Source organism: Acomys minous (genome assembly GCF_964271855.1).
Source record: "Acomys minous genome assembly, chromosome: 3".
Lineage (NCBI taxonomy): Eukaryota > Metazoa > Chordata > Mammalia > Rodentia > Muridae > Acomys > Acomys minous.
In genome coordinates, this window is record NC_140485.1 from 70,395,486 (window position 1) to 70,418,526 (window position 23,041).

A 23,041-nucleotide genomic window follows, 5' to 3' on the forward strand; every position below is an offset into this window, starting at 1 on the left:
CTGACTCCCTACCCACCCTCCATTCCCTGCTCTCTGTGGCAACATCTTTACTCTTTGGCCTTAGTTTTAAAAAAATTACCCAAAGAGACAATAAAGGGGAAAATGGTGGGAAGAAACTGTAGCAGAGGGGGAAGGGAACACAGAGATCATGGGCTTCCCATGGGAGTAAGCGTTAGATAGTGACATGAAGAGATACTAAGACGATAGGGGCGTTGTCAGAGAGGAACAGAAGGGTGTGCTTATTGGGGTGACTGTTTTTTAAAGTGGTAAATAAATGGTAGAGAGTGTGTTCACATTAACTTTGAGTTATCAAGATGAAAGACCCGAGAGGGGAGCATTTACTCTTAACGCAGCACGGATAATGTAGAGTGCGCTTTGCCCACTCCGCTGGTTGACCAGAAGGCTGGGCCTGTGTAGTCCAAGCAGCAAGGGCAGAGTAAGATGTGGGCTGTGACTATCATTAGCTCCACTTATGATCTCAAGAACTCGGTGTTCCCAGCAAGATAGTAGGTGCCTGGCTTTTCTCCAGCTCTTACAGCCAAGATACCGACTACTGAGAGGATCAGCTGACTAAGGCAACCAGACGTCTTCATGTTCTAGAAGCACCAGCAAGGCCGGTCCCTCACCAGCATGAAGTTTTCCAGATTTGTGAGCATCCTCGTGCTATTTGGCCTGTTTGCGAACGTCCAGGGACCTGGTCTAACTGGCTGGCTGTTTCCCAGTAAGTACTGGTTTTCTGCTGTTGTCTGGGAGAAAGGGACAAGGAACAACTCCTCGGGGTTAGGTTGCCTTTCTGCAACTTCTCCCTGGACGCAGCTTGGGAGAGGAGGGAGACACAAGGTCTCCTCTGGGTGATGTCCTTTGTGTTACTACAGGGACAAGGGTCTGGGGAAACACTACTCTAAGTCCCTTTGGAGAGGTGTCTTCCTTGGGGAGGTGGAGAAGAATGACGGGTCCAGCATTTATGGAAAGACCCCTCACCCCTCAAGAGAAACAGATCCCTTTGTCGTCAGGAGCTCTGGGCTCAGAGTTAGGTTGAACAGAGTTGGTAGCCAGGTGACCTTGAGCAAAATATTTACATTCCATGTGACCTCTCTGAAACTTGATTTCTTCATTTTAAAAGAATTTTGTCCCTACAGCTGTGTGATGAAGAAACAGGGCAGAGTAAAGCTTCCTTCGTGGTGCCTGCTCTGCAGTCAGTAGCTGACACTGGTTTGTGCGTACTATCTCATTTCACCCTCAGAAGAGCTCTACGAGGGATAGTCCTCTTAATACCCCTAGTTTATTCCTGTAATTTAAACTTCTGAAATTGTATTTGATTTTATTTTTTATTATCATGTATACAGTGCTGTGCCTGCATGTACATCTGCAGGACAGAGGAGGGCATGAGATCACATTATAGATGGTTGTGAGCCACCGTATGGTTGCTGGAAATTGAACTCAGGACCTCTGGAGGAGCAATCAGTGCTCTTAATCTCTGAGCCATCTCTCTAGCCCATTTCTGAAATTTTAAACAGGATGATATGGGACATCATTTCCCCATCCTTTCCTCCCTCTAATTCTTCTCATGTACCCGCCCGAGCTCCATCTCAAAAGTATGGCCTCTTTTTCCTTAATTATTGTTGTCATATGTGTATCAGTGCATGTGTGTGCACTTAAATAAATAAATACAGCCCGTTGTGTCTGTTTAGTGTTTTATATATGAATATGATTTCAGGGCTGACCATTTGGTATTGGATGAGCAGTTAGGGGCTCTTCTTGGGAGAGTATTTGTCTTACTCTCAGCATCTCTTAGTTGCCTATAGCTTTGTCCACAAACTTCCCCATTTTAAAGATGAGGAAACTAGAGGACATAAAATTTAAAGAATTTGCCCAGGATTACATGGCTACCAGCATTCAACCCACCAAAGATTTTTTTCCTAAGATAATATTTGAGTTAATCTGTTGAGAATTTTGCACAGTGTGTTTCTGATCGTGTCTGCCCTGCCCCACACATAACCCTTGTAAAGTTAGAATTCCAAAAGCCAGCTGTGGCTGGGAGAGGACTCACCGTACAATGTCGCCCCCCAGAGGACTCCAGAGGGACTCACAAATAGGGATAGAGCTTCCTGAACTAGGAGCTCTAGGCAGGATAGTTTTGTTGCCTAGGAGGCATTCCCAGGGCACAGTTTGGGTTGTTAGGACATGGAAGACGTGTTCAGGATGGCTAGCATGAAGCCAAGTCACTGCTAAAGATCCCACGAAGCACAGTCCCCATGGTCAGCAGGTGATCATCCAGTCCAAATGTCACCAGTGGTTGAAAGTTTGTGCTTCAGCGGCTGGGGGTAAAGGTAAGATGGTAGCACATGGCGGTGGGTGAAGAGGTTAGAGGAGGGTAGTGTGGAGAACACGAGTGAAGGAAAGCGCTCCTTCAGGGTAAGCTAACTTGAACATAAGCTCCACTGGGCTTGCAAAGCTGAAGGTCCCCAAGGCTGAATGATTGCTTCTTCCCTAGAGAGATGTCCCAGGTTCAGAGAGCAGTGTGAATACAAGGAAAGAGACCTTTGTACCAGGGACAGGGATTGCCAGAAAAACGAGAAGTGCTGCACCTTCAACTGCGGAAAGAAATGTCTAAACCCCCAAGAAGGTAATACACTGGGCTTTGGCATGCCACAAGCCGTGTCTCCTCTTCTTCAGGCTGCCCCTGGCTGGTTGAGGGGTGGTCTTTGGGTAAGGTTGCTTCATGGTAGTCCTGCGATTTAGATGTGTTACAGCTTCTGATATGGTGTGTAGCCGTGATGTTCTTGTCCTAGCAGGTAATGTATGAGCCTCAGTTTCCCCCCAAATAAATAATGGGTACACGGGTGGGATTGAATCCGACTGTTTCCTGACCATTTTCGCTGCTATGATTTTTCTGAGCCCCCAGGTAGCCGTTGCTGTCCTAACATATGCTCACATTATCAGTAACAAGGTGGTTTATCTTTCCAAACTTTCGACTACTAAGCAACTGCCTCTCTGCCCATATGAACCCGACTTTGTACTAGGAAACCTGACCCAACAATGCAGACCTGGACTCACAAAAGGCTATTCAAGGGTCTTCATTCATTTTAGAAATACATACTGAGTATTTCTGATACCATTCTTCTTAGTCCATTTTTGATCTAATAAAATATACGAGACAGGTTAGTTATGAAGAAAAGGAGTTTACTTAGGTCAGTTTTTGAGTCTGGGACCACACATCGTGGGTGGACACCGGCATGGACCCCATAGGAGATGATGGAGTGCTGGTGGGAGAGAGATCACATGATCAACAGAAACCAAGAGTGGCTAAGGGCCCTACAATCCCTTTGGAGGATGTGTTCCAGTCGATTAGGGGGGGGTCTCCAATAGATTTTTCACCTTTGAAGGTACCACAACCTTGTGGACCAAGACTTCAAAACATGAGCCTTGAGGGGGGGACACACTTAAACCATATCCAAACCACAGCGCCTGTAATAGCACTTGGCTTGTTCTCTGCGGTCAGGGGCACTACAAAAGGCCTGTAGGCAGCCAGACTTAGAGATGAGCTCGGAATAAAGGGTAATAGTAACAGTGAGGATGGAAAGACGACCCGCCAGACAAGAGAGTGGCTTGCAAAGACCTCAGGGGAGATCCCAGGTGGGCAGAAAGTGAACATGATGCTAGTCATTGGAAAAGGGTCCCTGTCTGATGGGCCAGAAAAAGGACTGTCATCTAAATCCTAAGAACCATGGGCTCGAAGACAAAGAAAAAGCCCGGTCTTTGCGATTCGGGTGAGGCAACGACATGACCGATATGTGCGATCCTCCAGGGCGTGAGGGGGCGACCAGAGGGGTTGGATTTATATTAGAGGACTTCTAGGAGAAAGGAACTGACGGACTCAACTGGAGACGCAGCTAAGGGAAGGGAAGAGTGGGCGGTGCTCGGAAAGGATTGGGAGGCATGGGATGTAGCAGTGAAATGGAGCGGGCGGACAGGTGGGAAGGTGATACGCCAGGGGTCTGACTCCACACTTGCTAAATTCGGATCTCTGGTCCAGCTTTTAGCACCTTTTAAAAAATCTTAAACAAGTTAATAAAGTTTTTCTATCTGCTTTTGCTTCGTCACATGATGGAAGGGCCTGCGCTAAAGGCCCTTTTAGCGCCCTTGGATGGGGTGCGTCTTATTTCATCTTTAACGCTCCCTAAAGCTCTGCCATGCCAGGCTGCCTGCTAGGCATCAGGCCCCAAAATGAAATCAGACACAATCCCTGCACATTAGAGGCTCACAATCCCAGGAACAGGACTGGAGGCGTTTTATTAAAGTGATAAACGGATGCACAAGCTTTCAGAAACAAGGTGGAGGAAATTCAGGCTCGGTTCAGGCAACTACCACGGTGTGGGAGGGACACCGAGCGCAGCTAGGAGAGGCATCGCTGAGGAGCTGAGTGTTGAGAAAGATTTTGAAGGGAGAATAAGAAATGGCGCACGTGGATGCGCAAAGGGAGGGCGGCATAGTGCAGCGTGATGTGCTGAACTGGAAATCACCCTCGTGTGGGGCTTAAAGAGATGCCACAGCAAAGAGGCCAGAACCAGGAAAAGGAGCCAAATAATGAAGGACCCTGTGAGTCACAGAAAGACCTTGTAATGCAGCCAGTGTCTTTTGTGTGGAATGATATGATCAGCTTGTTTTCAAATCCATTAGATCCTTCCTCCCGGTGGACCACGTGACTGATTTGATTGGAGGATGCAGGGATGCAGGCAGGGATGCAGGCAGGAGGATAAATTGGAGGCTGCCCCAATAGCCTAGGTGGGAGAGTCAGGCTTGAAGAGCCTGGCAGAGAAGTGAACTGTGAGAGGTAGAAAGCCGCTGCTGTGGGCACTTATGGTCATGGAGCCTGTAGCCAGCTGGAGCCTGTGTGGGTTTGTGAGGTCAGGCAAACAAAGCACTACAGGTGCTGGGCAGTGGTGGTGCACGCCTTTAATCCTGGCACTCGGGAGGCAGAGGCAGGCGGATCGCTGTGAGTTCAAGGCCAGCCTGGTCTACAAAGCGAGTCCAGGACAGCCAAGGCTAACACAGAGAGACCCTGTCTCGAAAAAAACAAAAAACAAACAAACAAACAAACAAAACAAAAACAAAACAAAGCACCACAGAATGCTGGCTTCAGTGATAGTAATATGTTGTCTGACGGTTTAGCAAGCTAAAGGATGAGGTTAAGGTGCCAGTGAGGTTCTGTCTCAGGACTGTGAGAGATTTTATAAATATTTGCTCTGTGACGGAGGGGGGGGGCAGGTGGGGTTATGTCAGAGGACAACTTTGTGGAGTCAGTTTTCTCCTTCTACCTTTATATGGGCTCTACAAACTGGACTTGGGTCATCCAGCTTGCACAGGAAGTGTCTTTATCTGTTGAGCCATCTTGCTGGCTCATGGGTGAGACCGTCATCACACATCTCTCTACGACTTTCTGCCGCTTGCTGGCCATCCTTGGCTGGTAGATACATTGTCCTGGTCTCTGCCTTCAAGTCCGCATGGCATCCTCCCCCTGTGTGTATCTCAAACTTTCTCCCATTTCAAAGAGTTCCGGCCATATCAGATTAAAGGCCCTTGGTGCTCCAATATGCTACCACCTTAACTGATTACATCTATAGGCTGAAGGTACGGTTCAATAATAGAGTGCTTGCCTAGCATGCATGAGGCCCCAGGCCACTCTTAGTGTCCCAAAACCAAGGCAGGGGACGGTGTCTTCTGTGTGTTGATTCCATTACCTTGCTATGACAGAGCACACAACAGGAACAATGTGGGTACTTTTGGCTCATGGTTTTAAAGGACCTCTGTACACCACTATGGGAACAGCATGGCGGAGTTCATGGTGTCAGACACATGGTGGGGCCTCCTCCAATGGCTTCAAACCAGGAAGCAAGGAGCTTCATTTAAGGTTATGTTATAACCTTTTGGGGGGGGCGTTGGTTTTTCGAGACAAAGTTTCTCTGTGTAGCCTTGGCTGTCCTGGACTCACTTTGTAGACCAGGCTGGCCTCAAACTCACAGAGATCCCCCTGCCTCTGCCTCCCAAGTGCTGGGATTAAAGGCATGCACCACCACCTCCCGGCTGTTATAACCTTTAAAAGCTCTCCTCTAGTGACCTATTTCCTCAGGCCAGTCTCCACCACCTGACAGGTCCCATGGCCTCCCAAAATATCATATCCCAGCTGGTGACAAGTGTTCAAAATGCAAGCTTGTGGGGGACACTTCATGGTCAAATCATAACCACCCGTGAGGCTCCTACCTCCAGGGAGGCAGACACTCCCCATAGCATCTTCCAGCAAGTATGTGCGATGTTTGGGGTATTGAACCTTAGAGTGTGAGAGGGAAAGGCGGTCTGTTCCAGCTTCATTTACAGCGGCTCTCAGGGTGAGGAATGACATTGTATTGCTTCGGGATACACACTGAGTTTCGACTCTGGGGTCTCCCTGCAGATATATGCAGTCTGCCAAAAGAGTCTGGGTACTGCATGGCCTATTTCCTTCGTTGGTGGTATAATAAGGAAAACAGCACGTGCCAACTCTTCATCTACGGTGGCTGCCACGGAAATAATAACAACTTCCAATCCCAAAGTTTATGCCAGAACGCCTGCGAAAAAAAAAGTGAGTCTTGGAGTCGCCGTCTGTCATCCTCATCCCAGGCATCCTGGGAGGTGCGGGTGTGGGTTGGCCTGTCCCAAGGCAGCTGTGTCCTCAGACCTGGCGGAACTAAATCCGATCAGAAGGGGGAGACTGTGGCCTCCTGGAGATTGAAAATGGGAAGGTATGGGGGAGTCAGGAAACAATAGTGCATTTTGGAGGGGTGAAAGGGCATGTAGAAGAGTCCTTAAGACCCACTGCAGAATAATCAAAGAGCGCCCCACCCAGATGTCCGACGAACAAACCATCCCAGGCCAATCAGCTTCTTCTTCGCCTCCTCTTGCCTGCAATCCGGTTCCACCCACTTTCCCTTGAAAGAGCGAGCTGACTTTTGTTTTTTAATATCCTTTTTAGTGAGCACACAAGCTTCATTCCTTTTTTCATACCTGGACTGTGCTCACCATTAACTCAATCAGCTCCTACTGGCAAACCCTGCTGAGTCTCCTCCGATGAAGAAGGTGTAGAAACAGAACGTCAGGCTCCAGAAATAGGCTGAGGCCAAGGTGCTCAGAGATCTCTTATATCTGTGTTCTCAACAGGCCATACCTGAACAGAGGGCATGATGGGAAAATCCTCATGATTTGGCTTCTGCTCCAAATGCTGTGTACCTGCTGGATCCTCCAGACTGGCTTCTGGTGACCACTCTGAGCACGCCAAGGCCTTGGGTCTTCCCAACACCGAATCCCAGGATTCCTCTCCTCCCACCGTCTCCAGTTCCTATTCATAAAACCTCCTCTTAGGATCCATCACTAACGACATCTCGCCTACTCTGCTGCACCATCAGGCGCTCCCTGTTTGTTTCTGCGTTGCTTTCAGTTTTATTCAGTAAAGTATTTGGCTTCACCCTGTGCCTCTGAGACTACATAATTTACATGTCCTCAGTGTGGAGAGAGTGAGACACACACGTGAGGCTTCAGGTGACATCACTCAAGGGCATGTGGACAGAAACACATGCTTCCAGGGCAAACTGGGAAGTCCAGGGAATATTTTTCTCCTCCATCTAATGTCCAAGGCCCATGAGCAATGGGTTGGTCAAATGTCCCAGAAACTGACTCTAGGGAAAGGGAAGGGGCCCAAGTGGCTTCTTTGGGAAATCCCTCAAGAAACACAAGGCGGAGACTGTGGTAAGTGACTCACTGGTCGGGGGTAGTGGGCAGACTGTAGCAGAGACTGTCGCTGTCACACCTCAGCATGCTTGACCTTCGTCCAGTCTCATCTGCAACAGCAAGAGTGTGTTCCAGCACGCTTTTTTTTTTCAATCTAATTTTTTAGATTTCTGAGTTAGTGGCTGCTGGGAAATTATAATCACTCCCACTAAGAACATTTTAGGGAGCCATATGAGCCAATAAAACATGCCTCGGAATTTTCTTCATTTATTTCCAGTGACAGAGAAGCTGAGATACTGGTCTGGTGTTTCCTATCCCCCCCCCCCAAACACACACACACACACACACACACACACACACACACACACACACACACACACACACTGAATTCCTGAGATATTAAGCACCTCACATCCCAGAATGTTCCATGTTCAAGCAGAGTAGGCACCAAGGGGGGAGGGGGAAACGTAGAGTGAAACTCTAGCAGGGTGGCAGGGTACTACCACACACACTGGGAACAGTACAGTGCTCTGCTATGGATGAAGATACACGGGCAGTTGGGAACATGGCTAAGGGAGTAAAGCCAGACAGGGTAGCGCATACCTGTAATTACAGCGCTCCTACATTGAGATGGGAAGAGAAGACAGAAGAATCAATCCCCAGAAGCTTGTGAGCTGGCTAGCCTGAAGGATACAGCAGAGTGTAGGGTGGGGTGGGGGCAAAGAGACCTTGCCTCAGACAAAGTAGAAGAGAAAATTCCACACTGGAGATTATCCTCGGACTTCCCGTACGTGAGCCATGGAAGCCTCAACACACACACACACACACACACACACACGTACTGTATAATTCCATTTACATTAAATATCTAGAACAAAAAAAAATATCTAGAACAGGAGTTGGACATGGTGGTGCAGATAAGACCTGTAATGACAGATACTCAGATAGCAGAGACAGGAGGATTATAGGTTCAAGGCTTGCCTGGAAAAGTTAGTGAAACCCCTCTGTCAATTCTGCATGGGACGGGGAGGGAAGGCTGGGGGCACTAGGAATGTAACCCAGCGGTAGAGACTTAGTGTGAGGCCCTGGACTGAAGACCCACCAGTCCCAAAGAAAAGACAGCAGGGCTATCTAGACAAAGGGAAACAGTCTCGGGGGCTGGAGTGGGTTGGAGTGATTGCTTGTGAGACAGGGGTTACAGCTGGAGAGAGAAAAAACATTTAGAGCCAGTAGATATGATGCACAATCTCATGAATGTGCTAAGAAAAAAGAAGGACACCATGTTATTGACCTGAAAAATGGTCAATTATATCCGGTGGAATTCTACCTCAGTTTTTGCAAAGTGGACACCATGGACACTGCCTCTTGGAGTTGCAGATGAAATCCTAGGTGACTCGAGTGTGTCTGGCGACAGCATACGGTCCCTGCCTCAGTCTACCCTTGCACTGCTCACACGATGTCCACACTGCGTCTGCTCCCTCACTAATGCTTCAAGGTTTAAGCTGAGGGAACAATCCAGAGCAATCAGCGAGCAGCTCTTAGTCCCCCCCACCCCCCGCAACCGACTCTGAGGCATTGCTCCTTGTGGCCCCTGCTAACCTGCAGCTGTGACAGAGGCTTCCCAATTCCCTTTCTCTCCTGCTTTTGAGGCACCATCACCTGGCCTGATGCTCACTGGGAAAGGTGGGTCGATGCCCACCTGACAGTCTTTACCCTTGGGTGATGGCTAAAGAAGATGAGTGCGCCAAAGACAAGAGAGAGAACCACCGGCTGGGAGTAGCAGGGTAAGGAGAAAGAGACCCAGCCAGGGAGTCACTGCAAAGGAGAAAAAGGAGGCCCAGGGTCAAAACCCCAGATAATTAGCGGAGAGATGCGGAGAATCGCTGGCCACTGGCTGAGGCAGGGCACGGCTCAGTTGGTCTAGCGCTGCTTGCCTAGCGTCCATGAAGCCCTGAGTTCCACCCCCCCACACACACCAGCCCCACATAAACTGGGTGAGAGGATGCGGGCCTTTGCTCCCAGCACTGCGGAGGTGGAAGGATCAGAAGCCATCTGCTACGTAGCAAGTTTGAGGCCAGCCTGGGACAGATGAGATCCTGTCTCAAGAAAGAGAAGGGGGAGGGAGGGAAGGGGTGAGGATGGAGGGAAGGAAGGAATGAGAGGAGATGAGAATAAAATAAGGGGAGCATTTGGGCACGAGAGAGAAAAGTGAAACCACACAGACAAGGGACTAGAGTGCTGACTGTGGTGATCGCGGTTGTCAGCAAGACACAGCTGGGAAGGAGGAACCTCAGCTCTTGTGGAAGTGTCTGGGGTGAGGGCGCGGTTGGTTCTGGATTTCTAATTGATGGTAGAAGACCTAGCCCACTGCGGTCAGTGCCACCATGGGGCAAGCCAGAGGGACGCAAGCCAGGAAGCAGCACTCCTCCAAGGTCTCTGCTCCGGTTCCCGCCCCTAGCTTCCTACTTTGGCTTTCCTTCCATGCTAAGTTGGAACCTGGGAGCTGCGTTAAACCCTTTCTCCTCTAAGATGCTTTCAATCAGGGTTTAATCTCAGCAACAGAAAAGCAACATATAAACCCCCCCTCCCCAATCTCCAATTTGCCCCCTGGGAAAGGAAGGTTCTAGAAATCACATAACTTTGCTGAGAGATTCTAGAAGATAAGAGGCAAGGGCATCTCTCTCGCTGGCAGGCCAGAGAGACAGAGAACCTCACACCAGCATGGGAGACCCCCTTCCAGGAGAGTTTACACCATGGTACAGCTAGTCCACTGAGAGCCTCCAGGGAGGGGACGTGACTGGCTCGTGTCCAGAGTTACTTCCTGGACTTTTGGAGCATAAAGACACAGAGTAGAGGCCGGAGACACTGACCAGCTAATGCCTCTAGACAGGCTAAGGCTTCCTAAAATGAGACTCTGGGGACTTCTGCCATTCCTGGTCCCCTTCATTTTCCTGTGGAGCATCCAGGCACCTGAGCTGGCAGAGGGGGTCTTTATCAGTAAGTAATGGGGTGCAGTTCTTAGCGTGGAGAAAAGAAACGGTGGTAAGTTAGAGAACAAACCACAGTGCAGATGAGAGAGTGCTTCCCCACCTCAGCCCGGACCCTGGATGGGGGTGACATGCTGGAAATCAGTGTTTCTCTCATCCTCGAAGGACAGCCGGCATGAGCACAGGCCCTGGTCTGTGGCAGCTGACTCCCCACTATTATAAGAAACTCTACATAAAGGTGCCAGAGCTAGTGTGCATTAAATGGACTTTGGGGAGCAAATAGTGAAAAGTATTTCCACTTGAGGACCAGCCTTTTTCCTGGCACTACCCAATTAGCTCCCAAACCTGCCCACTGCAGCTCTCCCAAAGCTTCCCAGTATCACAGGGGGCCTTACCTGTGTGCTGAAGAACCGCCCCCAGAAGGCCCCTAGGAGGGTGAAGCATGGAGATTCTGAGCACTTGAAGAGAGGAAGTGAGTGCTTAGGAGGCCATGTGACAGGTGCAGATTCTGGGTCCACTCCTCAGCTGCTGTGTGACCCTGCACAGGTCCACGGAGCCTCCCACAGCCTGGGTCCTCTGGTCACTGTGTGGAGCACTGACAGGGCTCACTCACAACTGTGTAGTGAGGAGTGAGGAGAAAGGCCAAGTGCCCAGGAAGTGCTTCAGCAGCGTTAATCGGTGCTCATGTAGCCCAGGCACCTGGACAGAGGCTTTTCAAACTTTGTCACATTAGGCTTCCAGATGACAATCTAGGCAAACAGTGAGAGCGACAGGGGCCGAGCAAGGACAAAGCCAAAAGCTCAGGGGTGGTTCCCTCTGCAGGGAATCTTACAGGTGATGGTGGAGAGAGAGAGAGAGAGAGAGAGACAGAGAGAGAGAGAGAGAGAGAGAGAGAGAGGGACAGGGAGGGAGGGAGGGAGGGAGGGAGGGAGGGAGGGAGGGAGAGCGAGAGGGAGAGGGAGAGGGAGAGAGAGAAGCTCCTGGGGATTAGGTCATTACAGTTGGAGATGTGGCCAGTGTTGCGAAAGCCCCCGAGCTGCTGAGGGTCACCTCCTCCTGGTGACAGGTGAGGGGCCAACAAGCTTCCTGGAACTGGAGAGGAAGAACACTTCCTCCTTCAACACCTCAGGGGACCACGATTTTCTCTTCCCATAGGATCGTGCCCGAGAGTTAGAGTGAAGTGTGAAGTTGAAGAGAGAAATGAGTGCACGAGGCACAGACAATGTCCGGACACGAAGATGTGCTGCCTGTTCAACTGTGGAAAGAAATGTTTAGACCTCAGACAAGGTAACTAGCTCTCCCATGCCCCATACTGCTTTTACATTGTCCCACCCCTCTCCCTGAGTGCCTGAAGTCCAGTGTTTCACCAACATCCTCGTGGCATCTTCTACTTGATGCAAATCTCGTAGGTGCTGGGCCAGGACCTGTACTGTGACAGTTCTCATCTGTCTTAGTAAGTGACGTGATCTGGGCTCTTTTTCCTCTCTGAATGCCATTTTTGCTTCTTAAGATAAATGTAGGAACTAGATCCTGTGATTCCCTTGCGTGTTCTGTGGTGCTGTTCCAAGATGCGGAGTAGCTAAGGGGAGTCATCAAACACCAACAGTGTGGCTGGCTGTAGACTAAACATAAAGCAGGTGTGGGGTGTAAGCACAGGGCAGGGGTGGGATGTCTAATGGCTTGTTGGTCCAGGCCTGTGCCCTCCCTGATCACTTCTGGCTTCCTGTATCTCTTCTCTCCCCTCATATCGTTGAGCCCTACAAAAGACCATCAAAGGACTCGCCCATTATACCAGTCAACAAATATTTGCGGTGCTCGTGACACCCATGAGGGGCTCTACCTGCTCACTGTGGCCAGAAGAGCTTTCCCACGGACAGATGTATAGGACTTGGAGTCTGAAGGATGAGTGGCATACAGGCGAGCACGGGAGGGGTAGCTTACAGACACCTGCAAGTGCTCATGGGAAGGCGCTGTGTCAGGAGACAGAGGATCGGGCCTGGAAACGCTGGCGAGTGAACAGGTGAAGCTGGTTGAGGAAAGGAGTGTGGAGCACTGGCCTTGATCCTCCCTGTGATCCTAACCCCTGACTGTGGTCGACCTGGGTTCTGGTTGTTGTGAGTGAGGGAATCATTGGTAGGCCAGGCTGACCAGAGCCCTGACCCCCTCCTGCCTTAGCTGCCAGATGCCTGGGATTCCAAGTGTTCACCCCCCACACGTTGGGTCACCTACCCTTAGCTCCCTCACCAGCTATGTGACATCAGGAGTCACCTCACCTCTCCAACCCTCATGTTCCCTACCTGCACAATGCGAACAGTTAAGAGGCCAGCCGCACAAGAGGAAACCCGAACATGTGCCAACGCTAAACCCCATGGCCAACACGGTGACAGCTAAACTTGTGTGGCTGGGATGGTACTTAACAGTGCAGAAACCAGCTGTCAGTTAAACGCTAGTTTGGGATCTTTCTTTCTTTTTTTCTGAGAATGTTCCAGAAACATTCATTCCATGCCAAACAATCTGCTTAGAACTCCGTGCCAGGCTAAGGTACAGTCAGTGCCCTTGAAAAGCTCACGTTCTCCAGCCATCGGAAAATATGAACAAACCCATGAGACATCTTCATCACAGACATGTCAAGCATGCGTGGGTGTGCAAAAAGGGGACAGAGTGGACCAGGAAGGCATTGACACCTGGGAACGTTCTGAATTGGAATCAGGGTCTTCTCTAGAGCTCAGTGCAGCCATGAAATCACTGCAATCCAAAGGCCACCCCGCCTGGCTACGGGAAGGATTCTGAAGAACGAAGAGCAGTGTGGCCCGCTATTGAGAGCAGCCCAGGCACTGAGAAGGTGTGACGTCATGGAGATGGGAGGACGCAGTGACTTTCAGGCATTAGAAGCAGCAAAAGAAAGAAGCTGTGCAGAAGGAGACCATGGACCTTGGGGTTTGGGGACAACTTTGTCCTGAGCTAGCGGAACCTGATGGCCGCTGGAGACTGGAGACGTTTGCATTTAGATGGTGGCCATCCTCAGCAGAGATGAAAGCAAGGACGGTCCTTTATGAGGCAAAACCATCAAGATGCCATGGTTCAGATGCTGACTAGAAGCCATGAAAGAGCTGTGTGCAACGGGTGCATCTGCTCCTGTGTTGGTCCTGTCCCGACAAGCAAGGCGGTACTTGGCGTTTTCAACCTGAAGACGAGGAAACAGGGACCAAAGGGGACCATGGGACTGGTCACACTTCTCACAGAATGAGAGCATGGCTCTGAGCCACACAAAGAGAGCAGTGGACAGAGGAAGGGGGCGGATTCTCCCCCTAGGAAGACAGACATCCAAATATCTGTGTCCTGTGATTTCCCCCACAGATGTATGCAGTCTGCCACAGGATGCTGGCCCCTGCATGGCTTACTTTCCACGCTGGTGGTATAACAAAGAAACTGAGCTGTGTACCCAGTTCATCTATGGCGGCTGTAAAGGGAACGCTAACAACTTCCAAACTGAAGGTATCTGCACAGTTGTCTGCAAAAAAACCAGTAAGTGCTAAAGTGGCCATGTTGGCCAATTTCAAAAGCATTGGTCCTTTCCAAGACCTGGCAATCCTTGAAGTCCAAAGGGAAGGGCCTGGCATGGGGGAGGATAGGAGGGAGACAGTCGGCAAAGGGAAGCCTGCGAGTCTGAGGTGAGTCATGAGAATACAAAGTTAACAAGAATGCAACCCCCGGGAGGAGTATGAGGGTTGCCATGGTCACCACGCTGCAACAACAGGTATAATAAAGTGTCAGATCAGAAGGCGTGCTCTCTCTGAGCCCACACTCACAGCACTCTGGGTTCCCTGCTTACCAGAGGATGTGAAAATGATCCCAAATCCCTTTCCATTAGCTGAATACTCTGGTTCCTAAGGCGACTGAAGCCAAGCACGTCCATCTTTGCCCTTGTGTCTTGCAGAGCTACCTTCCTGGATGTAATAAGGATGATTTGGTAGAGGCTCCAGGTCTTGGCTCCCAAAATATGCTCTGGATTGATGGCCATCTTAGCCACTAAGTCGGTGGCTGTTCCCTACACAACTGAGAATTCGCTTAAATCTTCCCCCCTACCCCACGTCTCTTCAGATGTCATAACCTTCAACCTTTGACTCCCTCTGTAGCTGAGGCCCTATCACCTCAGCTCTCAGTGCCTTCTTGTACTCCCATGAAGGTTCCAGTTTCTCCCAATAAAGGATCCTGTGAGCTCTGATGTCTCAGCATCTGAGTAACTCACTGTTATCTGCAGATGTCCACATCTGTTCACAGCCATCTGTATGCAGGTGTCCCATCTGTTCACAGCCGTCTGTATGCAGGTGTCACCATCTGTTCACAGCCCTCTGTATGCAGGTGTCCCATCTGTTCACAGACTCTGTATGCAGGTGTCCACATCTGTTCACAGCCCTCTGTATGCAGGTGTCCACATCTGTTCACAGCCCTCTGTATGCAGGTGTCCACATCTGTTCACAGCCCTCTGTATGCAGTTGTTCACATCTGTTCACAGCCCTCTGTATGCAGGTGTCCACATCTGTTCACAGCCCTCTCTATGCAGGTATCCACATCTGTTCACAGCCCTCTGTATGCAGGTGTTCACATCTGTCCACAGATCTCTTTATGTAGGTGTTCACATCCTCACAGACCTCTGTACTTGGATGTTCATAACTGTGTGCACATTTCCATGTTTCTATATAGAGACAAATTCTGGGGATTACACACACGTACACACAGACACAGTTATAAACAGTATATTCATTAACGTTTCAGGGTAAAAACTAATATGCAAAAAATCTGGGGTGATTTTATATACCAATAAAGTTTCACAAAAGGGAAATTTAGATAACAATCATATTTGCATCAGTAACTCTTGTGTAAGCTAGTTGGGTTGTATAATAAAGTTTTTAATTGTGTCCAAGGGTAAAGCCTGCCAAGATTGCTTTCACCTGTGACAAAGCTTACAGTCCTTCCCACAAGTAACAGCAAAAACCAAAGTGCTTCAAAGCATCCAAAGGGCAAAATATGTGTGTACAAATGTCATGAAGTGTTGATGAAGAACAACTTAAAAATCAGCTATATGAAAAATATCCTAGATACATAAATAAAAATAATTCATATTGCCAAAATGTCCGGACTACTTCCGACCACCTGTACATTGGACACAACAAGAGCATTTTAACAGAAAAAAGAAAAAGCATTCTAAACTTCACACAGAGCCATAAAAGACCCCCAATAGACAAAACTCTCTAGATGAAAGAGTGTGAAGGCATCACATCTTTCTTTGACTTTAACTTTTATTCCTAAGCATAATAAGCAAAACCAGTATTGTAACATTGCTAACAGGAATTAGATATGGACTAATGGAGTAGCATAGAGAGCCAGCCACTAAGGCCACACTCTTACAGACAGCTGATCTCTGAAGTGTGCCAAGGACACACAATGGAGAGCAGCTCCTCTCCTCAGCAGCTTGTACACAGAAAATCGATAAATGTACAGGAATAAAAGAAATCTCACACCATGTACAGAAAGACACCTTGAAGGGATTAGCGTCTTATAAATGAGCTAAACAGACTCCAGGGAAGAGAGACTGGGGATCCATGTCCACTGCAAGGCTATATAACTAACCTAGATGTCCACTGACAGACAAAGGGACAGACACATGGAGGTGGTGTCTTCAGCCTTAACAGTGAAGGAAATACTGAAACCAGCCGGACAGAAAGACAGACGTGCAGACTCTAACTCTGCATGGAGTCTAGGCTGGAACTGCCACAACTGCAGACAAAGCAGAGAGATGATTCCCAGCAAAACGCCAGTGGGCAGTTACAGAGTTTAAGTTCAAGTTGTGCAAAATACACAAGAGTCTTGGAGTTCTATTACACAATATTGTAATATTAGTTAATAATATTCTATCCTTGAAATTTGCTGGGATTAACTCTTATGAGTCCTCACCAAAAGTAAAAGAATGGCTGTATAAAGTGAGGATGTGTCAGTTACTCAGGAAGTGATGGTATATACATATTCCAAGTGTGCCGTGTGTGTGTGTGTGTGTGTGTGTGTGTGTGTGTGTGTGTGTGTGCAGTTTTCATTTGAACAGTATTTTAATAAAGCTGCTAAAAAAAAATTTACAGCTAAGTCCAAACAGTTTCCAAGAAAATAAAGTTTGGCACAAATGCTAGACTCTAAGGCATACTTTAAAAATAATTGACAGGGCTGGAGAGATGGCTCAGAGGTTAAGAGCACTGACTGTTCTTACAAAGGTCCTGAGTTCAATTCCCAGCAACCACATGGTGGCTCACAACCATCGACAATGAGATCTGGTGCCCTCTTCAGGCATGCAGACACACTTGCGGGCAGAATACTGTATAAATGATAAATAAATATTTTTTAAAAATTAAAATAAAAAAAATAAAAATAAATGACAGGGCTGGCCAGATGGCTCAGTGGGTAAGCATTTGCCACAGACAAACAATAAGTGAAGTTTGATCCTCAGAATGCACAAGAAGCCAGATGTGGTGGCACACATCTGTAAGGCAAGCACTCCTGTGGAGAGATGGGAGTGGAGGCAGGAGAGTCACCCAGTGGCCTGGAGTACACAGCACAGTAGACACAGTAAGACCTTGCTTGCTTCAGAAGGCAAGAGAGAATTGATTGCAAGATGCTGTCCTCTGATCCACAAGCAGACTGTGGCAGATGTGAGTATCAAACACACTCACACACACATTCACACACTCACATACTCACACACCACTTAAACACTCACTCTCACCCACAGATACACACACTCACACACATGTTACACAAATACTCACATATTACTCACACATACACTCTCACACATACACAACACAGGCATACTTAGACACACTCACACACATTCATTCACAAACAGTCACACACATATTCTCACACACATACACTCACACACATATTCATTTTCCTGTCTCTGTCTCTGCCTCTGTCTCTGTCTCTGACTTTCTCTCTGTGTCTCTGTGTCTCTCTGTCTCTCTCTCTGTCTCCCTCTCTCTGTATGTCTCTGTCTCTGTCTCTCTGTCTCTCTGTCTCTGTCTGTCTCTGTCTGTCTCTGTCTCTCTCTCTCTCTCTCTCTTCCCAAGAGATTTTGGGTTCAATTCCCAGCACTCATATAGTGAGGCACAACCATCTGTAACTCAGTTACAGTGGATCAACTCTCTGGGCTTTCTCGGACAATGCACACATGTGATACACAGGTGTACGAGCAAAACGTAAGTTTTGGTGCCTGATTAAGTACAGAGGAAATCACTGAGGTGGAAGGAATAGGGTGGGTCATGCTGATGTGGAGTGTGTCATGGCAATGGAAACCTTTCCTGTTTGTACAGCCCTGGTATGGTTGTCTGTGTTTGCTTTTTTTTTATCTCATCTCTGAGCGCTACTGCCCTAAAAGGAAGCCTGTTTCAGCTCTGTGCATCCTGATGCTCAGCTCTGTGCATCCTGATGCTCAGCTCTCTGCCTCCTGATGCTCATCTCTGTGCATCCTGATGCTCAGCTCTCTGCCTCCTGATGCTCAGCTCTGTGCATCCTGATGCTCAGCTCTCTGCCTCCTGATGCCCAGCTCTGTGCATCCTGATGCCTAGCTCTGTGCATCCTGATGCTCAGCTCTGTGCATCCTGATGCCTAGCTCTGTGCATCCTGATGCTCAGCTCTATGCATCCTGATAGTTCGTTTTTTGCATCCTTATGATCCAGATTAAATTCACCACAAGCCATGATTGGTGTGTATTGTATTGAGGTGGCACACGTGTAAGAATTAGAAAGCCCAATTTTAAACCCCACTGTTGTCCCTATCAATACCCTGCTGCACCCTAGTATACCCTCGCTGGAACAGAGTCAGGTGGAGGGTTCCCCTTCTCCAGCCCTTTCCCATCCATAACGGGAAGGTGATTGGCTAATGATGTCAAACAATTTTCCACTTCTAAGAAATCACAGCATCGAAGGAATCCTGCCAGATCTGATAAGCACCTGCTGTTCAATCACATTCTTTGCACCCTCCAGCCCGGGTTGAGTTTGCCATACGTGAACAGCTAGAACATGTTGCTCCTGCCCCTGCACCAGTGAGACCCTTAGGAATGGCTCATTTGTGCCCCGTGCTGATAACATCTGCTCACACGTCCTCCTCAGGAATGAGCTCGGAGATTTCGGGGCTGTGCACAGAGAACCCCTACCTTGTAAGACTGCAATGGAACCAAATGGCCCTTCACTCCTTCATGACTTCCTCATTAGACCCTAGTTGACATCTGGAGGGGGGGGCATTCTTTGGTTGTCGCCAAATCCTGTAGCCTGTGTTACTCTGCTTTTTAATATTCAGCAGGTAATTCTCTTTCCTGGGGGTGGAAGGGTTCTCTGCTGGAGGTCTCTTGCTTAGAGTTGAAACCACCATTTCGGTTAGTGCTGAAAAGGCCAGACTCAAGGTTTGTATTTGCCAGGATCCAGTAAAGAACACAGAAACAGCTGGGCTGAGGAGATAAAGTCAGCTCACTTAGAATCCTCAGTCCCTACATAAAGCCAGGCACAGTAGCACAGGTCTGAAATCCTACAGAGAGATGGAAACTGGTAATGGGAGAATTCCTGGACGTTGGTAGGGCATCTCAGCTTTGGTGTACACAGCAGGAAATGTCAAGAAACCCTGCCTCAAACAAGGTAGGACGCAAAGACCAACAACCAAGGTTATATTCTCTGACCTCCACGTGTGTCGATGGCCTGCATGCAGGAGCCCTGAAGAGCACTCAAGTGTGCATGACACAAACACATAGAAAATGAGTGAATGCCACAAAGAAGTAGGCGTTTAAAGCATGGAGTTTATAGTTCCGTGCGTGTTGGGGGCAGGAGGAAGAAGGGGAGGTGGGGGCTTTGTTGCTTCTGGATTTGGAAGCATTGGGGTCATTAAGAACAACTGCAGCTGACGCTTGTGGAGGACCAGAGAGCTAGAGGTCCAGCTCCTAGACCTCTGAGAACTGTCATGAGCTTTGGAGCACTGGGTGGGAGGGTACAGCTACTTAGAAATGGTATCTAAGAGGAAAGCAGAGTTCCATTCCCAACCCCACCGAGAAGATGGGCTTGTTGCTGAGAGACAGTGGGTAAATAATCATCATATTCACTCTCCCAGCCTCCCTTGCGGCTAGGAGGAAATAAGTACTCAATGCAGGTGATCAGTCAGACTCTCCCGTCTCAGATTCTGTTGTGGTTTGATTTAAAAATAATAATAATAATAATAATAAGAGTCTCACTAAATAGCTCAAACTGTCCTCAAATTCTCTATGTAGCCTAGGCTGGCCTTAACTCTGATCCTTCTGTGTCTGTGCCGTTGGGAGCAATTGCACACTGGATTTAGCAGAAGCAAGCAAGCGAGCTTCTCGGGGGCAGCCCACTTGGTTTTTGCACAGCTGACAGGTGGGTGTGTATCCCTGGCTTAGGCAAGGCCCCAAGGATTTTTGCCTCAAGACTATTTACTGTTGCTCTACTGCCTTTCCATGCTTGTCTCCTGTATCTGGCACGGCAGGGACCCTCACTGCCTACTGCTTCACTCTGTTGGGCAGTTTACCTGCAGATTATTTTTGAAGATGTACCTTCATGGCATAATGCTGTTTAAACACATTGATGGTTTCATAATCCCTGATGATGATCTTAAAGAATTTCTGACTTGATTCAAATAATTTTAAAACCTCCCTGCAGAATAACAAAAACTGCCAGGAGCTCTGTGAACCTCTGTATGTCAAGCACATGGTTTAAACCAGGAAGGGAAACAAGGGTGAAACAAATTAATAATCAAGGAGATACATTCAATCTAGGTTTAGTCCGAGGATATGGGCCAGGGGGGAGGTGCAGAGAGATGGCTCCGAGGTTAAAAGCACTGTCTGCTTTTCCAGAGGTCCTGAGTTCAATTCCTGGCAACCATATGGTGGCTCACAACCATCTATAATGTGATCTGATGCCCTCTTCTGGCCTGCAGGTGTTTATGCAAATAAAGTACTCATACATAAAATAAATAAATCTTTTTTTTAATAAAAAAAGAAAGACCATATGAATATAGAAACAAAAAATGGCTAGCTATACAAGACAAGACAGACAAGTTTCTGTTAGGAAATTTTTGACATAAAAACACTTGCTTTAAACATGTAATGTACAAGCCGGGCTTAGTGGCACATGCCTGTAATCCCAGCACTCCGGAGGCAGAGGCAGGTGGATCTCTGTGAGTTTGAGGCCAGCCTGGTCTAAAAAGTGAGTCCAGGACAGCCAAGGCTACACAGAGAAACTCTGTCTTGAAAAACCATACACACACACAAAGAAATAAAGAAAAAAAAAAGAAAACATGTAATGTACATTTGAAACAAGAGATGAAACTTCTGCTTTGAACTCATAATGAGCATATAGATAAAACCATTTATAATAAACAAAATATATACTTAGATATTCAGATCAATAGTTCTACTGTAAGTCCCCTTTTATGTAAGGATTGTATCTATTTTTGAATGAGGTAATTTTTCCATATATAGAAAACCTTTATATCAGATCTTATAAAATCCCAAGATAGAAGTAAACAGTTATTGAAGCCATCTGCTTCATCCAAAAATCTGTCTGCCTGTCTGTTTATGTCTGATTGTATATATGTATATTTTTATAACTATATGTTTACATATATGTGGATGGATGGTATCCTTTGTTTTCTCTATTGATTGTATGTATACATGTGTGCATGAGGTTCATATAAATCTGCTCGCTTTGTCTGCTAAATGCGTGTGTCTGTGTTTAGTAAGTGATAAGTGTTCCAGAGTGTTTTATCAGCCTTCTTGATTAGGTCTCCAGCTTCTAGAGAGCCGCTGTTCACTGCTAAACCATCAGGTCAAAAGGAACTGAGGTTTTCCCTTTTCCCTTTTACAATGCTTTATTGCTCATCACCCAGCTCAGCTGACTAAGACTCCTGCTGCTAAATAACAAAGTATATAGAGAAATCCAGCCACCTGCCTTGGTTTTCCCTGTGTGCTGGAGCTGGTCTCAAGCACTACCCACTGAGTGCTGCGACTGTTGGCACCCAGCACCACATCCTGCACTAAAAGTATGAAGTGCATATTACTTTGAAGTCATCACGTTTTCTATTTTGGCTCATTCCTGATTCTTTCTATTAAGTTTTGCTCTGAAGAACCTACAGAGGGAGCTCTGCAGCAGCCAGGGCTATCTAAAGAGACACTGTTGCAGTAAACAAACTAACGAATAAATGAAAGGATGGGCTAATGTATGGATAAAAATCTATAGATGTAGGAATGACTTGTTGTTGTTGTTGTTGTTGTTGTTGTTTTTGGTTTGTTTTTTGTTTTTTTTTTTTTTTGGAGGACAAGGTTTCTCTGTGGAACAGTCTTGCTGTCCTGGAACTCCCTCTGTAGACTAGGCTGGCCTTGAACTCACATCGATCCGCCTCCTTCTGCCTCCCAAGTGCTAGGAATAAAGGTGTGCGCCACCACTACCCTGGACAGTTAAGAGCATGCACGGCTCTTGCACAGGGCCTGAGTTGGCCTTCCAGCGCCCATTTTGGATTCTCACAGCCAACCATCACTTTAGCTCAGAAGAGCCAAGGCCTCCACAGGCACCCACACTCACGTGCACATGTCCCCCGTAACACGTGCATATACACAAATTAAAAATAATTGCCGGGCGTGGTGGCACACGCCTTTAATCCCAGCACTCGGGAGGCAGAGGCAGGCGGATCGCTGTGAGTTCAAGGCCAGCCTGGTCTACAAAGCGAGTCCAGGACAGCCAAGGCTAACACAGAAAGACCCTGTCTCGAAAAACCAAAAAATAAATAAATAAATAAATAAATTAAATAAATAAAATAAAAATAAAAATAACAAGATAAGTCTATTTATAAAAGAACACACCTATTTTAAAAAATAAACATGTTGAGGGTTGAGGACCTTTCTTCTTTATTTTTTTAAACAGGGTTTCATATAAACCAGGCCCATCTTGAACTCACTATTTAGCCAAAGGTGACCTTGAAACGTGTGATCTTCCTCCCCAGCTTCCCAGTACCAGGCCTTGCAAGCATAAACCACGCCTTGTTTTTATACGGAGCTTTTCTTATTTCTGCTTAAATACACCGCATCTGCTCCTTCTCCAACCAGCTGACCACCTCTGACTTCTAGACCAAGTGTGTGTTGTTCCCATAATACCCTGCAAGTACCCAGATGAGGAAGCAGCACCTGACAGTACAGTCAGCCCAGTGAAAGAGACTTGAGAAGTGTCTCTTAAATAAATGACTGGCAT

At 47.7% G+C, this 23,041-nt stretch overlaps 2 protein-coding genes across 4 annotated transcripts; both read left to right on the forward strand.

Annotated features, from left to right (window-relative positions):
- Nucleotides 1-529: 529 nt before the first annotated feature.
- LOC311594764 (eppin) lies at nt 530-7,550 on the forward strand. The gene is made up of 4 exons (XM_084776771.1): nt 530-721; nt 2,495-2,626; nt 6,452-6,619; nt 7,195-7,550. Exons 1-4 carry the CDS (start codon nt 631-633, stop codon nt 7,203-7,205), a joined length of 402 nt encoding a protein of 133 aa, XP_084632897.1. The 5' UTR covers nt 530-630; the 3' UTR covers nt 7,206-7,550.
- A 254-nt stretch (nt 7,551-7,804) lies between these two features.
- Nucleotides 7,805-14,807, forward strand: LOC311594763 (WAP four-disulfide core domain protein 6A-like). 3 transcript variants are annotated; one of them, XM_084776769.1, is made up of 5 exons: nt 7,805-7,885; nt 11,157-11,220; nt 11,904-12,035; nt 14,106-14,273; nt 14,686-14,807. In XM_084776769.1, the coding sequence occupies exons 1-5, from the start codon at nt 7,847-7,849 to the stop codon at nt 14,703-14,705; spliced, it is 423 nt and encodes a 140-aa protein (XP_084632895.1). In that variant the 5' UTR covers nt 7,805-7,846; the 3' UTR covers nt 14,706-14,807. The 3 variants fall into 3 exon arrangements, with proteins under 3 accessions (XP_084632895.1, XP_084632896.1, XP_084632894.1); XM_084776770.1 differs by lacking the exons at nt 7,805-7,885; nt 11,157-11,220 and adding an exon at nt 10,416-10,758 and having other exon boundaries at nt 14,106-14,243; nt 14,686-14,757; XM_084776768.1 differs by lacking the exons at nt 7,805-7,885; nt 11,157-11,220 and adding an exon at nt 10,421-10,758.
- Nucleotides 14,808-23,041: the final 8,234 nt, after the last annotated feature.

What these genes read in the sequence shown, in the direction of transcription:
- LOC311594763 (XM_084776768.1), top strand. Translation starts at nt 10,638, where the DNA reads ATGCCTCTAGACAGGCTAAGGCTTCCTAAAATGAGACTCTGGGGACTT. An exon ending in ATGTTTAGACCTCAGACAAG is followed by an intron (nt 12,036 to 14,105) that starts GTAACTAGCTCT and finishes TTTCCCCCACAG; the next exon opens with ATGTATGCAGTCTGCCACAG. An exon ending in AGTTGTCTGCAAAAAAACCA is followed by an intron (nt 14,274 to 14,685) that starts GTAAGTGCTAAA and finishes TGTGTCTTGCAG; the next exon opens with AGCTACCTTCCTGGATGTAA.
- LOC311594764 (XM_084776771.1), top strand. Translation starts at nt 631, where the DNA reads ATGAAGTTTTCCAGATTTGTGAGCATCCTCGTGCTATTTGGCCTGTTT. An exon ending in AACTGGCTGGCTGTTTCCCA is followed by an intron (nt 722 to 2,494) that starts GTAAGTACTGGT and finishes CTTCTTCCCTAG; the next exon opens with AGAGATGTCCCAGGTTCAGA. An exon ending in ATGTCTAAACCCCCAAGAAG is followed by an intron (nt 2,627 to 6,451) that starts GTAATACACTGG and finishes GTCTCCCTGCAG; the next exon opens with ATATATGCAGTCTGCCAAAA.